The 17,105-nt window shown below is 42.9% G+C and overlaps 1 protein-coding gene across 1 annotated transcript in view; it reads right to left on the bottom strand.

Annotated features, from left to right (window-relative positions):
• lamb2l (laminin, beta 2-like) overlaps positions 1–17,105 on the bottom strand; it is a 46,455-nt gene that overhangs the window by 8,244 nt on the left and 21,106 nt on the right. Inside the window, exons 4-25 of the mRNA XM_029505497.1 lie at positions 14,977–15,112; positions 14,600–14,673; positions 14,191–14,379; positions 12,521–12,584; positions 12,096–12,298; positions 11,781–11,901; positions 11,255–11,443; positions 10,966–11,145; positions 10,461–10,573; positions 9,863–9,942; positions 9,608–9,764; positions 7,480–7,629; positions 6,407–6,568; positions 6,185–6,306; positions 3,449–3,569; positions 2,331–2,523; positions 2,106–2,249; positions 1,544–1,775; positions 1,293–1,456; positions 983–1,207; positions 571–785; positions 399–495 (exon numbers count right to left, since the gene is read on the bottom strand). Coding sequence (XP_029361357.1) covers positions 399–495; positions 571–785; positions 983–1,207; positions 1,293–1,456; positions 1,544–1,775; positions 2,106–2,249; positions 2,331–2,523; positions 3,449–3,569; positions 6,185–6,306; positions 6,407–6,568; positions 7,480–7,629; positions 9,608–9,764; positions 9,863–9,942; positions 10,461–10,573; positions 10,966–11,145; positions 11,255–11,443; positions 11,781–11,901; positions 12,096–12,298; positions 12,521–12,584; positions 14,191–14,379; positions 14,600–14,673; positions 14,977–15,112 — 3,331 coding nt within the window. The remainder of the gene's footprint in view (positions 1–398; positions 496–570; positions 786–982; positions 1,208–1,292; positions 1,457–1,543; positions 1,776–2,105; positions 2,250–2,330; positions 2,524–3,448; positions 3,570–6,184; positions 6,307–6,406; positions 6,569–7,479; positions 7,630–9,607; positions 9,765–9,862; positions 9,943–10,460; positions 10,574–10,965; positions 11,146–11,254; positions 11,444–11,780; positions 11,902–12,095; positions 12,299–12,520; positions 12,585–14,190; positions 14,380–14,599; positions 14,674–14,976; positions 15,113–17,105) is intronic.

The raw sequence follows: 17,105 nt of genomic DNA, 5'->3' as shown, positions 1-17,105 counted from the left end.
AAATTTTTTCATACACTGACGGGATGTTGTAGAACAATGTGAACCATGTGTACATGGGGCCTTTCTGTGTGGAGTTTGCATGTTCTCTCGGTGCCTGCGTGAGTTTCCTCCCACCGTCCAAAGACATTATGTTTGAGTTAACTGGTGACTCTAAAGTGTCCGTAGGTCTGAGTGTGAGTGTGAGTGGTTGTTGGTCTCTGTCTGTCTCTGCGCATTGGCCCTGTGATGGACTGGTGACCTGTCCAGGGTGTACCCTGCCCTTCACCCAGTGTGAGCTGGGATTGGCAGCACCCCCCGCAATGTGGAAATAGATAAGCAGTTGAAGATGAATGAAAATGTATAAATGAATGAATGCTTAGATTCCCTTTCCTGAGTCCATTTGTCACAAGGTGAGTTACCTTGACATTGCACCTGTGGGTCTCCCCAGTGGAACTGCTCACATTCAGTACACTGTTTACCTCCGAAGCCTGGATGACAGTGGCACTGGCCTGTGAACTGTAGAAGACACACAGGCAGAAGGATTTAAAATTAGTTATGATACCGCGTGACTTTTGCATCAGTTGTTCTTACCATGTTGCAGTGAGCTCCCAGGGCATGTTGTGGGTTGCAGTGACAGGGCTCACAGCCACGGTCCTGACCGTAGTTCCAGTGGTTTGAAGCGCACTCGTCACAGTTATGTCCAGCCACATTCTCCCTGCAAGGACAGGCTCCGGTCTGCTGGTCACAGTGACACTGTCCATCACTGCAGGCAGATGGGAGCGTGCCAGCTGTCACACAGGTACAACCTGTGAAGGAAGCATGTATTCAAGAGAGTTTCTGTACTCAGATGCTAGAAGAAGGTCTGAGACATATTTGTGTCGCATCACAGGCTCACACGCAAACGACAGGTGTGTAAGGGGTGTTAATGTGGAAATGTGGAAGCACATGGGAGATGTGATTACTGAATCTAATAAAGAAAAGGAAATCTGCAACCATAACTCACGTCTGCAGTCGTGGCTCAGAGCATTGCCATAGTAACCGTGTTGGCAGTGGCTGCAGGACGGGCCATCCGTGTGGTACAGGCACTTGAGGCACTTGCCAGTCCTGGGGTCACACGACCCGGGGTCCTGTGTGTCAATGTTGCCGTTGCACTCACACGGCAGGCACTGCCCACCAGGTAACCCCGGGTTTCCATGGTAACCGGGGGCGCACTGGTCACAGCGGGGCCCTGGGTAAGAAAGGGAAGAACATAGTGTGATAAGTTGAAAACTTTTGTTTTGTGGAGTGAGAGTCACTGCAGAGTCAATTCTTACCGCTGTAGCCTTGTTTACAGCTACAGATGATCTGGTTAGAGTTCTGGTCTGCTTGGCAGGAAACTCCGTTAAAATGATCTGAGCCAGGGTTGCCGGGGCAGGGGCAGGGCCGACAATGCTCCCCTGAGCCAAGCACAGGGTTTCCAAAGAAGCTGTCAACACAACTGGGACAGACAAATGAGACGTTTACTATCAGTTCAATCACCAGGGACAAAAGAGACTGAATGAGGTTTGACCCAAAGCTCCCTTACCGTTCACAGAAGTGTCCTGCTGTGTATTCCCTGCAAGCTGTGCACTCCCCGGTGTGGGGGTCACAGAGGTCTGCGTGGCCGTTGCACTGACAGGGCCTGCAACTGGGGAAGCCCCACTGGCCCGGCTGGCAGTCTGAGCATGCGCGCCCCGTGGCTCCCTGTCTGCACTGGCACTGCCCTGTAACTGGGTCACACTGGTGGCTTAATGAACCCTCGGAGTGGCAGTTGCAGACTGGAGGAAAAGGAAATGAAATGGTTAACCACTGATTCCGTATGGATCATCTTGTTGCTGCTTCTTGGAATCAGGACAAAGAAATTTATTGAAATTCACAATAGTTTTTTTCCCCCACAAGAAAAGAACAAGGACAAATAACTACACGATATTGTGCTTTTGTTCAGGCTCCATTAGTTGAGCTTCTGTTTTGAACCTGCCTTACATCAAGTCTTTGGAATGCAGTTCACCACTGGTTTAATTTATCATGCCCAGAGTCTACATCTATCACTTTTATAGACAATGAACGGTCACACATAGATTATTGAAATAAAAAAAATCTGTTCTCACCGGTGCAGCCACTCACTCCAAAACCGTAAGTTCCTGGGGCACATTGGTCACACCGTCGACCCATCACATTGGCTTTACATCGACACTGACCTCCAACCTTATCACACTCCCCGCTGAGGGAACCCTGAGGGTCACACTGACAGGCTGCACACAAGGAAAAGAAAAAGCAGCCAATTAGCATCATCTTAAAAAGGACTTTAATCCACATCCTCTGTGTCTACTTACGCAGAGCACCATCGTGAATTATGGATGAAATGCTGCAGATGAGTTTGGAGCACATTTCAGCCAGGGCTGGCATCGGCGTGATCATAAAGGAATCCAGACACATGTAGTGAACCATCTCCTCCCGCCGATGCTCCGCCTCGGGATTATTACCTTGGAAACCGGGAAGCTCAGTGTATTTGGGGATCAAAACCAGCTGAAAACATGGTGAAATGAACAAAAAGTGCTTTAGTTACCAATGTGAATGTGAATATGAATATTATGAGGAAGTGTTAACCCCGTGAGGTTAAAAAAGCTGTGATTCTCAACTTGTACAAAAACGGTAATTTTTGGTTTGGGCACCCTGGTTTATAATGCCTTTTACTGGAAATAGTTAAGTGAGAAGAAGCTGAACTGGTAAACAAAAGGTATAAAATAAAAGATGGCATTTTTCTTTTCAATGTTTTACACAATTTCTTTTTATTATTTTTTATTTTATTATTATTGCAATTTTTTTTTTATTGTAGTGTGAAATAGTGAAGTTACTGAGCTATGTCATGTTCAAATGAATGGCTAGCAAAGGTGAAGCAGCTTTCAAACTTTCAAAGTATCAATACTCACAAAACATGAGTTATGAATTCCCTGTCTATGCAAAGAAAATAATAAAATATAAATATAATATTATAAATATAAATAGAAACATATTTCTGGTTAACCGTTTGAATTATTAGTAAGACGTGTCTCAGTTCTAACCACCAGTCAAATCAGTGAAGATTCTTTTGCCAAATGTGCAGAATTACAAAGTCACATTCAAAAGGCCACCATGACCTTGACATAAGACCTTTATCAATCTTATCAGTTTGTCCTCTTGTCCGGATAAACCTGCCTCCCTACTAAGCTCCCTCTGAGGCATTAATGAGGCATCTATTTGTGCTTTTCTCACAGAAATAGAATCCAGACTACTGAATGTGGAAATAACAGGTTAAACAATGTGTAACTTAATCTTGGAAATGTGCTGCATACTGAAAGGTGATGGTGAAAACAAAGCATTTTGACACAGTTCTGATGTGTAGCTGCAGCCTGAGGTGACTCCTCATTAAAGGGTGCAATAAGCGTGGTTGGTTGAGAAATTCTTCCCTCACCGAGTCAATGAGAATGAAGGCAGTCAGGTGTCGATGTGACACCCCGTGGCGCTGGAACCTGATTGCGACCACATAACGGTTACTGGGCTCAAAGCAGAATGGCCTGGGCATCTGGATATATCTGGAAAAAGAAAAAACATTTCATATGACTGCATCTCTCACTCCGTCAATTTGTGTGAGCTTTACACTGGAAAAGCAGTGTCGCCTACCTGATACCAGAGATGGGGACTGGAGTTTACTATTCAGACACGAGTCGCACTTAAGACACACACTTCAGAGACTTCAAACCTTTCTTGGACTCGTGTTTTGGGCTCATGAACAATCCTTATGTTTTATTATGTGCATATTAACAGTGATGAAACTTTGAAACATCTGACAAGCTTAATGACACTACTTTCTTTTTGTCACCAATTTAGAAAGAAACTGATGTTCCAGCAAAGAGCTCTCCGCAGTGCTAGAAGCTCATATTACTCAGCACTAATCGTCATCAAACCCCAGCTTAAAAAGCCGACTCTTGATCCAGATGTTTTGGCAAACTATAGACCCATATCGAACCTTCCATTTATTTCTAAAATCATTGAGAAAGCTGTAGCAAAACAACTACACGATCATCTGGATGGGAACGGTTTGTTTGAAGAGTTTAAGTCAGGATTTAGAGCCCATCATAGCACAGAAACAGCGCTGGTTAAAGTCTCCAAGGATATTCTGATGGCCTCAGACAATGAATCAACCTCCATACTTCTCCTTCTAGATCTTAGTGCTGCATTCAACACCATAGACCATAATATTTTACTACAGAGACTGGAACATGAAATTGGAATTAAAGGAACTGCACTAAGGTGGCTCAAATCCTATTTATCAGATTGACATCAGTAACTGTAGTCAGTTATGGAGTCCCACAGGGTTCAGTACCTGGACCAATCCTCTTTACTTTATATCTGCTTCCTTTAGGCAACATTATGAGGAATCACATCATCAAATTTCATTGTTATGCAGACGACACTCAGCTGTACTTATCAATCAAGCCAAATGAAGTTACACTTCCCCTTGCATGCGCCGACATACCAACAAACATGCTTCTCCTAAATCCCTGTTTCTCCCAGTTCTAAGCATGTATACTGCATTTACTAACCATGTTTTCCGAGGTCTCTGCCTCTCCCGGTTCCTCTCCTCTCTCTCCCCGTCCCCATCCTACAGGTGGTGAATAATCCTTAACCCATGTTCCTGCAACACCTGCTGCTCCATATTTTTATGAATGTCATACAGCATCAGTTCTATGAACTTAATGGAGCATCACATGTTCCTGTCCATGCCTGTATTGAAGCCCCCTCCTCCTGCTCTCATTCTCTCCCCACTCTCTCCCTACTGCGTTAATTCACATTAGCACATATGGACGGTTAGCAAACATTTTTAACTTAGCATCAGCTATGTAACGTTAACTTAGTTTGGAGTGATAATAATAAATGATTTGAATGCTTTGAATCTTCTTAACAGACTGGATAGCAGCTGATGATAGAATGCTTATTACAGCCATAAGAGACATGAGACTTATTTTTTAGAGACTCGAAACTTGACTTGGACTTATGACCAAAGACTTGAGACTTGACTTGGCCTTGCAAAAAACTGCTTGTGAACATCTCTGCCTGATACACATTTCCTGGTTCAAGAAAAAATTCATGAGGTAAGTCACAGCACTCCAATGAAGGTCCAGCAAGGTTTAAAATTTGTCAACTGACTCAACTGCCTGATGAATGTTTAATGGTATGCTGTTTTTATTTGTCTTCTCTGTTATCACAGTTCAGGAAAGGAAAATCTGTAATATTGATGTATTAACAGAGTTATTTTATCATTTACTGAAATAGGGTATGAATAATTATCATTAGTAATAGTTTATCTGTACCTATGTTTGGCATCCAAGGCTGTGTTTATGTTTTGGCCAAACTTTGCTAATTGGCTTTGGCTGAGGAAACCACCACAGAGGACTGCGGAAGCCAATCCACGGTCCGCTGAGGCAGCCAGATCCGGGCAGGTCTGACCTCTTAGTTCCAGATGAGCTCAGTCACTGAAAGACTTTTCAGCAGGCTGAAACTAAACATTCTGCATTGCCGTCTTTCCTATTTATTTATTTTTAATCTTAGATCCTAGTCCTGTTGATAATGGCAGTATTATAATGCTTTGGTAGAATTAGAATGTTAATATTAAGTGATGAGGCTTGACATTTTTCACTTTTGAGCTGATTATGACAGCAGGAAAAATACATTTGTGAAGTGAAGTTTGACAAAGTTGCATTACACATTAAATATGTCTGTCCTTTTTCTGGCTATAACGTCTCAGTCATGGATCATACTGATGAATTAAACACACTGAGCATGGGCCAGGTGTGTGTGTATGCTTGTCTGATATTTTTCCACAATCTTAACACCAGTGAACAAAGCTGCTGCTCTGCTTTCATATGAGACTTATAGAGTTAACCGAGTATTGTGTCCTCCACAGAGACTCTAATAGTAAATAAAATAGCACACGGCACAGAGGAGGAGAACAAGTACAAGCTTGATTCACACATGCATACAAGTCGGGGCAGGCTTGACAGGAGTGACAACCATGTAATAGTACAACACAAACCAAATCAAGACCTGTGTTACTTGGAACAAATCCTTCAGTGGCGCGTGTAAACACACAGGCTGTGATTGCCTCTCTTAGACTTACACACAAAATGACACACTCACACTTTAGTACCTGCTGTGGTGGGGCAGGGTAACAGTGTAGAGCTGCTCCGTCGGGAGGAGGTTTCCACACCGCAGGCTCGAAGGCAGCTGCACTGAGGTTATACTAACTATGGCCTCCCAGTCCTCTGTGGACTACACTCACACACACACACAGAAAGGGCGTATTTAAAAAGACTTAAACTAGAAGCAGAGTTTTACAGTCTTGCATGTCCAAGTCCACACGCTCACAGACCTCAGGCTCGTAGCGGATCATGATGTCATACTGCATGGCGTAGGGGATGTTGTCGAAAGTGAATACCAGACCCGCTCCATCTTTCACGCGAGCAAAACCAGGTCCTGTCCATGTCACCATGTGGCTGGGAGTATGTTTTCTGTGGACAGGTCTCACATCTGGCTGAGAGACGCAGAAAGATTATCAAGATTAATTTACTGGATGAAATTGCAAGTCATCTGTCAGTACATTATAATAACAAATTTTGTTTAGTAGGATCTGAAAGAAAAACGGTTTAGCTTTTTTGATAGTCATGAAGTCATACCAATGTGATCACAGATTCAAGTTTTGGGGTCTCAGGCTCCATCTTGTCTAAATGTTGGTGGTCTGGGCTCCATCTCCCTCTCTGTCCCTCTCATCACCTATCTCTGTTTCAGCTTTACTACTCAAAATTGACATGATTAACTTGACAACCTAACATTTAATTAGCGTGTTACCTCAAACTGCCAAGTGGCGCATACAATTTGTAACTACAAACTTACCAAAAAAAGGTAAGAGTGGAGTACACATTTGATGGTTGGGTGGTGCGGTGTTTCTAGCACTGTTGTTCTACTTTCAATTCTCTTTCTTTGTGGTGTTTGCATGTTCTCTCTGTGCCTGGGTTAGGGTTAGGGTTACTGTGTAGATTCCCTCTGGGTACTACGGCTCCCGCCAGCAGTGCAAAGACAGGCAGTTTTGAGATAAGCAGTACAGATAATAAATGGATAGATTATTGATGCTCCATGCAACATACTGAAATGCATACAGAAATGAACTTTTCTGGGTGAATTACTTTCACCTGCACAGGCCTCTAGCTGTCCTTAAAATGAAACAATTCAAAGAACATTTTTTGGACATAACCTGTGAGGAAAATTGCTTCAATTCAGGGTTTGAAAAGGATGTGAACAGACTGCAATCTCAGCTCTAAAAGCTGAGGACTCAGCTCACACACAGTTCACCTCATTTCGGGTTTCTGTGTAAGTCAGATTCTGCGAAGTGAAGCAGCCTCCTCGCAAGCAACAGATGCAATGAATAAATTAAAGAAAAAATCTCACTGTTTGTTGAAGCTGGCGGATGCGTCTCAGTGCTGCCCGATGCTGATGCGAGTTGGTGATCTGACCATGACGCCGGTGACGCCGGTGACGCCTCAACTGACTGCTAAGGTGCTGAACACAGTCGGTCTCTGCCTGGGGACGAACTTTGCCCTGAGAGGAAAAAAGAGTAGGGTTCATATGTAAAATGTTTTCAAGAAACCCTTGCAATGAGCCACTTTGAGCCAGATGAAAATGACAACATGAAGCAGAGAGAGTCATTCATGCTGGGCTGATACTTTGTGAGTTTTTTCTGAGTTCTGTGTTTCTAAAACTTATTTCCAGATGTCATTTAAAGAAGCTCCAAAGATAAGAGGGTCCTCTCTTGAAGACATATCTCCTATTCACTGACTTCCACAGTTTTCTCTGAAGTTGAAACATGCCTCCACATTCCTGTTGTGGTGCTGTTGCAAGCATGAACTGCCCGAGCTTGCCCGAGGGGCTGGTTGGGGAAGTGAAGGGGGTTTCTTACAAATGAGGTGGGTAGAAGGTGATGGAGTGAAGTGAAAAAAAAAAAAAAAACTGACAGAAAAAGGAAAGAATGTTAGGAAGCAGTCAGGCAAAGATGACAGAGGATAGAGACAAGGATGCAGAGTTACCGGGAGGAAACTTCTCTGCAAGGTAAATGTTAAAGGTCCATATTGTCTAGAAGGAGATGTTAAAGGTTAATATGATCTAAAGGTAAATGCTAAAGGTCCTTGTGGTCTAAAGGTAGGCCTTCATGTGGTCTGTAGGTTGTATATTAATAAAGTGAAATTTCATTCTCAGTCCTCAGTCCAAATGATCAGAGCCTTAAAATCAGAAGCCAATCAGAAGGGAAGGCACTGAGGCACTGTTGTAAAGCTACACAGAAAAATAGATCTTATGGATATGAATATTTAAAACAAAAACAAACAAAAAAAAAAACTAGTTATGACTGTGACAGTAAGAGAAACTGAAACATCAAATATATAACTTTATATACAGTACAGGCCAAAAGTTTGGACACACTTTCCTATTCATTTGAATGAGAAGGTTTGTCCAAACTTTTGGCCTGTGCTGTATATGTAAAGAGAGAGAGAGGCCATGAACAAAATATCCTTGGATTTAATCGCAGTGCATGTCTGAGTTGGATAACACTTTTTTACCTCATGAGAACCTTTCTAATCCCCTCTCGAAAACAACACTGGTGGAGTCAGGGTAATATGAAAACTCCTCATGAAATAGTCATAACATCATTTTATTCAACTTTATCCAAGGCCTGACGTTTGATCTGGAACTGCGCAGTCTGAGGAAGATACAGACAGGAGTAGATTAGATCTCCTGCGATGTGGAGATGAATGTCTTGTCTTCCTCAGAAAATAACCCAACTCTGGCTCATAAAGTTCGTGTTTCAAGGACACAATACAGGGGCACACTTCCACAAACACACAGCAAAGGCAAAGGTCAGAAAGGCAGACAGACATCCATGAAGAGACAGAGGTCTGATCAGGTGAAAAAGAAAGGGTGTCGTCAGGATAGCAGTTATGAGCAAACCCATGCGAGCAACCCAAAGAGGATGGGTGTGTACTGTACCAACAAAGGGCTTTGCCCAAGACAGCCATGTTAAAGATTACAGATAGCAGAGTGCTGACTTTCACTTTATCACGGGCAGTTAACAGATCCAACAAGATAAGAACTGAAGACTGACCTGCAGCTCTGGCTGGTCATAGGACATTCAGACCTAGACAGTCTCGGTGCATAAGATCCAGCATAAGGTCAAGTTTACACTTGCAACTGGACAAAGGAGGCCAAACTGGGCCCGAGTTATTTGTACACTGTTAGCTAAAATTAATCTAAACAAATACTGATCCGGTGTTTGCAGAGTTTTTCCCCTCTGCAGTGGCTGCTCTTCTTAACCACGGCCACATGAGAGTCACAAACATTGGTTTTTCTTATGTTACTCTTAGAAAGAGATCCGATAAACGACATAGTGACTGTTACACAGAGAAAATGTGAACTTTGCACTCTTGCTCTTTTATAGTCGTGTAGACACGCTTTGATGAGCTGGTGGTCTGTCATAGTGACCTGAAAGCTGACTTCTACCGACACTGAATCAAAGTGGCATGCTCACCGGCAGTGTAGCATCACCAGGGGAGTGTCCAGTGGCATCTTCTGCCTCATACTTGTAGTAGTCAAGAGGCGCACAGAAATATCCAGGCTGAACCTCTGAACACTGTCGACCAATCAGATGTCTCCTGCAGTCACACTGGCCGTTTTCCATCATGCACCTGAAGTAACAGGAAATGGTAACTGAAAATTCTAAATATCTGGAACTGAAATTCAGGATTTGTGAACAAACGCCTTTAAGGACACGTGACAACTGTACCTGTTGTGAAAGGCTCCACCAAAATCACAGTCACATGGTCTGCAGCCGCCCAGGTCGTTACTGAGCCCCCAGTATTCAGGCTGCAGGGAAGGAAATAAAGCTCAGAGCAAGGCTGTACAATGACACAAACACTGTCTACTTTTTACTTTTTCAAAGCTGTAGAATTGCACAGCTTTTGTATTTGTTGCCATGAGGAGCTCGACCAGGACATCAGAGTGTGTCCTGTGTCGTCATGTTGCAGGAGTCAAACAGGAGGCCATCAGAGAGGTGGAGGCAGCTGACCACTGTCCTCCACATAGATTCAAAGAGAAATCCATCCTGAAACCAAGGAGGGCTCTGTCCCTTTAACACTCCACAATATGTATTTTCTTTTGTATTTTCTCACTTCAGACCAAGTGAGACTGGTCAGACATATGCAAAAAGAAAGTCTTTCTTCCAAATGATTCTGCTACTGTCAAATTAAAGTCTGTCTAGTCTCTGTTTCTTAATTTTGGCATGATATGCGAGGACACACTCACGTATGTCTCCTTGCATGAAATCGAATCCAGCGCCTAACAAAAATTAGTTGTGGGTATAAAGGAGAGCAGCTTTCACTAACCAGACACTGGTTGCAGTATCGCCCAGTCACATATCTTTTACAGGAGCAGTCTCCACTGATCTGATCACAAGGAGCATCCGTCATTATGATACCGCGAGGGTCACAGTTGCAAGCTGGTGGAGAAACACACAAACATATTGAGTGAGTCAGAGACGTGCATTTAAATATAGGTCAAGTGCTATCTGTGTATTATGTGCTGTTTGGCTCTGTTACTCTTATGGTGCTTGGTGTACGCTGTAATCCTGTCTGTTCATATGTTTTGTAGCTGCTTTTTTAACACTTTGTAGGTCTTAGTTTAACATTAGATTGGATTTTGTATAAACTGTCTTTAGCTCAATAAAGTTAAATTCCTTCTCTATACTGATTTCCTATATCCAGGCTATCTCTGACGCATTTACAGCTTACAGCAAAATCAAATAAACCTGAAAAGAAAAAGCAGTATGTGCATTTATAATGGGATTCTGAAATGGTTGTTTCAGTGGCAGACAAACAGATTTGTACATACGCTGGCAGCCTAGCAGGTCATTCTGGCTCAGGCCATAGTAGCCCTCCTTGCAGTCGTCGCAGCGCATGCCTTTCACATTGGCTTTGCAGCGACACTGACCTGCAATCATCCCCATTTCTGGGTCAGTGTGACTGTCACACACTCCCCCCTCCAAAGAGCCCACTGGGTCACAGTCACAGGCTAGAAGTCAGAAGGAGAGTGTAAGCGAAGCGGGAAAGGATGACAAAAGCAGTATCAAATCATATCATCAGTCTTCGGCTGATGCAACGCAACACTAAAAAGGACTCACCAACACAAACCCGTGGGTCCTTGATGTCTCTGATTTGGTCTTTGTAATAGAAAGGTTTGCAGGTCTCACAGTTGCGTCCCATGGTGTTGTGCTGACAGTCATCGCACACTCCTCCGCTGACGTTACCCGTGGCCAAATACACAGCCATGTCAAAGTGGCACTGAGTGGAGTGTCCGTTACAGTTACACTCTGTAAGAACAAGAGGGACTATAGGTGCACTCCAAGCACAATATATCTACAGCTGAGTGACTTTACACTCTGCTCCACAGTCCACTCCACATATTTCTGTTGCTGATAGATACAATTATTTTAAAGTAAGACAACTTTCTACTTTCTACACTCTCTTCGTAAGTAGCATTGATCACTGAATTGTTTTTCTCTCCATAGTCCCACTGCCGTTTGTCTCAACCGTACACTACCATTCAGCAGTAAAGCCAGGGTTTTCAGCAAAATTAGACTGTGCTCTGAACAAAGTTTCACGAGACTCACTGCATGTGTGTGTGTGTGTGTGTCTGCATGTTTCCACCTCTGCAGGTGTGTGGATTATCTGCCTCTGCTGGCCTCCATGGCAGGTCATGGTGGAAATCTCGGCAGCGCTCACAGTTCAGACCCTCTGTGTTATGTTTGCATACGCAACGACCGTGAATCTGATAAAAAAAACAAAAAAACAATTTAGGTATTGCCAGTAATGACAATGAGTACATTTACATTTTAAAGACGAATTAATCCTGTTGTTTCTGTGTCTTTTATGCAACAGCATCAGTTCATTTAGTCCCTGAGAGTTAGCTCTACGATTGTTGTCAGAGTAGTACTGTTTTGGCCATACAGTCCATGAACTCACCATGCCGTTCTCCCGGGTGTCCACTCCTGGCACTGGGACGCACTCTGAGGCATGACCATAACAGAAGCAGCTCCCCCTGACCACCAGTTCATAGATGGCGTAGTAATATTTCTGCAGGACGTCAAAGCGTCGGTCCAGCAGGTCGTCTCCCAGAGTGTTGAGCTTGGTGAAGTTCATACGCAGGTTGGTTATGCGTAAAAGTTCTGAAAAGAGGAAATATTTTAAAATCTGGCAGAAGTTAAAATTCAAAATGTCACAATACAAAATGAATGTCAGAGCCCGAGTGAGACAGTTCTAAAGGCTGAAGTCTATATTATAGGAAGAATAAAACGAGGGTTTGTCTTGAAATGATAATTTACAAGCTGGATATATAATGATGTGATGTTGCTTGAGTTGCACATCCAGAGTCAACAGTCTTCACTCACCTTGAATGTTCAAACTGTAGGGGTCTTTCACATGAATGGCAGGATCCAAAACTTTATAAATGACCTTGAACACAGAGCAGTTTTTACACAGAGAAAATATCATTAGATTTTAGCATTGAAGAAAATTTAATTTGACGTTGAATAGGAAACATGTATCCCAGTGAAATGAGTTGTGTCAAGAAATTCAACAGCTGTTGGGCAAAACAAAGACAGAAGTGATGGGGAGGAAAAAAGGCAATTCACCTCAATTTCACTTTTGCTTGGTCCTGAAAGAAACTACATTCCTCTGAAACATCAGTTATATCAAAAGTCAATCAAGTAAGTGCCACCCTCCCTAGTTAGGTTTCCTTAATTAACTTTTCTTAATTCAATGGCTATTAATTCTCCTCAAACATTCACCTGTCCCAAAAATCCTTTCAATTTATCAAATGAGCCTAAAAAGAAAGTGATATGAATTAAATGTATAGGGTTATATTACTTTAAATGTATCTTATTGAAGACAGAAAGTTCAAACCTTAAAGAAATAATCCAAATCTTCCTGTTCTTGTACTTTTCCAATAAACAAACTGGCCCGTCAGTTTTAAAATCTCCCCTCTCTGCTGTCATCTCTGCACTGTGAAGATTCGGTGCCCCACCTGATCACACCAACAAGCACATTTGTTTGTCGCCCCTCCACAAGTCATGACTTGCCCTGTCTCCTGTGTGTTTGTGTGCCACTTCCTGTTTTGTTTTGATACTCACGTTCTGTCTCATTTCAGGTCACATTATTTCTTGGTCCCTCATGTTTCCCACTACTGGCATTTCCCTACAGTAATGTGCCTCAGTTGTGTGTGTCTAATCACCTCCTCCGTCTATATATAACCCCCTTCACCCATTTGTTCTTTGCCAGATTGTTGTTGCATGTGTTATGTTCCAGCACTCCTTGTCATCTATTGTGTTCCTGGCTTCCGGCCGTGTTTGGATTATTTGGCCTTGTCTTTTACCTCTCCCCTTTGCTCTTCCACCGTGTGGACTGACTATCCGTGTACTGAACCCATATTAAAGCCTGTTGAACTGATTCCTGTGTTTCTCAGAGTCGTACTTTCAGGTCCTTTCCCCGTGTCTGTATATTAGAGACACCTCATCCCTATAGAGCACTTCCCTTGCAGTGATCCACTTACTGCTGGGAGAGGATCAGTTATTTGCTGAAGCTTGGTCAAAGTTGATTCCTGTTTGTAATTCATTAAAAATGTGACTTTGAATTAGCCCTGCCACAGTTTTATGTATCAGTGTCATTGCACCACTGATATGTGTGTGTGCGCTCACACTGGCCAGCTACCTTCTGTGTTTCTGTGCTGAGGAGGAGACCCATCAAGGTCCCTTGATTAATTTTTTTGCAGCTGCTTTTCATGGTAAAACACAAAGATAAACATAAATAAGGAGACAGAAACACTCCATGAATTTTTCTCTCTATGTGAGAGAAAAAGAAGTGAGTCATGAATTCTCCCAAATGTTTGGATTTACGGGGTGTCAGAATAAGTGGAGTTGGCAAGTCTGTGTAATCCCTTCTTCCTGTCTTCTTCCTGTTTTACTTCAAACTTCCCATGTTCCTGAAAAAAGGAAGGCAGGAAACCTAATTCCTTGACCTTGGTCTCTCTCTGGCTGCTGTTTTACAGTACACAACCACTCACCTCTCCATTGGTGGAGGGTTCGATGTCAGAGTAGCGCTCCTCGCAGATGATGTCGTTGATGTGGTGCAGGCCGTTGGAAGGGATACCAGGGAAGTTTCTTGTGCAGTTTGAGGCAAAGTAACGATAAGGGCGCCAAGTGCGGCCAAAATCAGCTGAACGCTCGATCATCATAGCTGCAGGTCTGAATGTCTGAGGAGGGAGAGATAAAATGCATAAAACAGAGGCACATCAGAGATCAGTGAGATGAGGTGACTTATCTTCTGTTTAATGTTTGCATCACTAACAGCAGGATGGCAGACTAACAGCCATGGCCAAATTTCAATAAACATGCACAGCGACAAAGATGCTGGCAAGATGAAGCATATGCAGCATGCAGCAAAAGTGCAAACTGACACACAAGTGTGCACACCTTAAACTTCATGATGAGGTGTGTGAAGTGGAATTCTGCCTCCAGGTCTAGTCTGATGCTCACATTCTCCTGTCCTGTGGAGGAAGTAACTGTCAACCAGAGTCACAGCTCCACCACTCAGGTAATGCAAACTCAGAGTCTGCTTCACAGAAGAGGGGTGGAAGACATTTTTCATCTTTCTTTCCTTGTCTGTCTGTCAGTCTCTCAATATTTGTCCTGTGGGGTTATTGTATCAACTTCAGTCTGAAAGAATCTCAGCTCCTTCCCCTCAATGTGCTGATAAAGGCCTGCAGTTACTGTGCAGTTGATATTTAAATTGAAATAATCAAGATTTAACTCTCAGAAACACAGCAGAGAAACAACTCAGTCACACACACCGTTGACAGACTGCCACCATGTGTTGTCTCCGTTTGTGTCCGTGAGGTAGATGACGTTTTCAATGCGGTGGCTGTTTCTGTGGTGATGTGGGTTGTAGCGATGTTGGGAGTTACACTCAAAGCACTTGTCGGACTCCTGTTGGAGTAGAAAACACATTTGTTTTAGACTTGATGAAATCTAACACATAAAGTGAATAAAATCCTGCATGATTTGATTTGTCTCCACAGGTTGCGTCTCCTACAGATTGTGAATTGTCAGTCAAGCTGCTGTGATGGCGCTGTTTGGATCAGAGTTCTTATCCACCGAGCTGAATTAATGCGAGTTACGTGCTGTGCCAGGGACAGAGGGACAGAGGGGACCGGCTCGTGTCTCTGTTGGATAGAATGATTAAGGAAGGAAGAGCAGATCAAAAAGAAGCGCCAACGGTGTGATCTGTCATGTTTTCTCTTTTGTTTGTAGTTTCATTCATGTGCAGCAGATATTATGCCCATTTTTTCTGTGCACCATTTGAACTCTGCCTGCCATCTAAAACGCTCCTCTTAAAAGCTACTGTGAGTGCCATAAACCATGAATGCACCACATATCTTCATTCAAAAAAGCTGAGATGGAGTTTCAGGGATATGTGTTGCAGAATTATAATGACAAAGAGCGTTGAACTCCAAGAGCTGGCCAGTGGATAAAAAAGAAGAGGACCACGGCGACACAGGTGAGATGAGGATACTTGAAGTGAGGGATCTCAAACAGCAGATTAGTGCTGGGGGACAAAAAACGAGGCTGTCAGAGAGCAGGGAGATGCTGGGAGTGAAAAAATGGGGTTTTATTTGAGAGGGGGCCACGAAGAGGGGAGTAGGGAGGGAGATGAGGGGAAGTTGGCACAGAGAAACAGTGGATTCCAGGGCAGCGGTTCCTAATTAGGTTGTTGTCAGGGGTGATTAAGCCGCTAAAAACATGGCTGTCAATGAGACTGTGCTGGACAGAAATGCCCAAAGTGTGCTGCAGGGTGGTGAGTGTATGTGAATGTGCACATGCCCCCCCCCCCATGTTTAGATGGTAAGAGGGTGTGTGTTGTCACCCCCTCCACTCCCAGCATAAGTCTTTCAGCTGCTGAGGAGGCCTTTCCTCTCTGCACATGCTATCATCCTTTTGGGGTATTGCAAAAGTATTGTGATCCACTTTTTGTTTGTTTGTTTGCAAGGTTTAAAGCCAAAGAGCAAAATTTTAAGTACTTTGTAACAAATGCAAGAAGAAAAAAATAAACACTAACTCATTTGATATAAAAACACCTTTCATAAAATTTTACTTCCTAAACGAGGTTCATATAATTAAAATGTGTGCCTGAGGTGGACAGTAACTTTTACTCAACTAAAGTTAAAACTTAATATTATATTTTTGACGACAGAGATTTTTAGGCTGTACAGGAAATTGCCTCTTGTTCAAACCAAATTGTCTGTCTTGTTGTGCTGTTGCTCAGTTTGCACCTAACAACTCTTTGTTTTTTCAAGATTAGCTTCTTCACCACAGCATCAAGTCCAAGTTTGAAAGTTAAAAAATATAGATTTACTTTGTTTTCACAATCCACGTTTATACTTTTGTACCTTTGTAACAGCTCCTGTCTGGTGGTGGGTTCACATGAGTGGTCTTCAGGTTATTGCTTTAAAAAAACTAATTATCTGATTTGATGCTTTACCACTGTGTTTTCTTTATAGACGCCGACAAAACATAAACTATAAAATTGTTGTGTTTATTTTCTCCAGTCATTCTTGTGGTGGATTGATTTGTGGTTTCATGGTCATTTCCATGAATCTTTTTACTCTTCAGATTCTTCAAGTGTGTGTAAATGCTCTGCGAAACGACATCACAATTTGTCGACATTAAAAATGTACTTTTTAACACAAGCATTTGGAGAAGCTGGTATTTAAATTTATTGAACAATTGGACCGAATATTTGAGGACATTTTAGCGGTGGAGCATGTATTCCCTCCACCTCTTCAAGACTCGGTGTGTGCTCGGTATTAATCGTGGGGCTTTAACATCGTCCCTCCCTCCTCTGAACTCTTATTTATCTCCCATTAGACAAGCCTGGTCAGCTCAGCTACACAGCTTTCTGCTCCAACAATACACCGAAGTA

The sequence above is a fragment of the Echeneis naucrates genome, chromosome 7, assembly GCF_900963305.1.
Source record: "Echeneis naucrates chromosome 7, fEcheNa1.1, whole genome shotgun sequence".
NCBI classification, from domain to species: domain Eukaryota; kingdom Metazoa; phylum Chordata; class Actinopteri; order Carangiformes; family Echeneidae; genus Echeneis; species Echeneis naucrates.
This window is presented reverse-complemented; position numbering and strand designations above follow the sequence as displayed.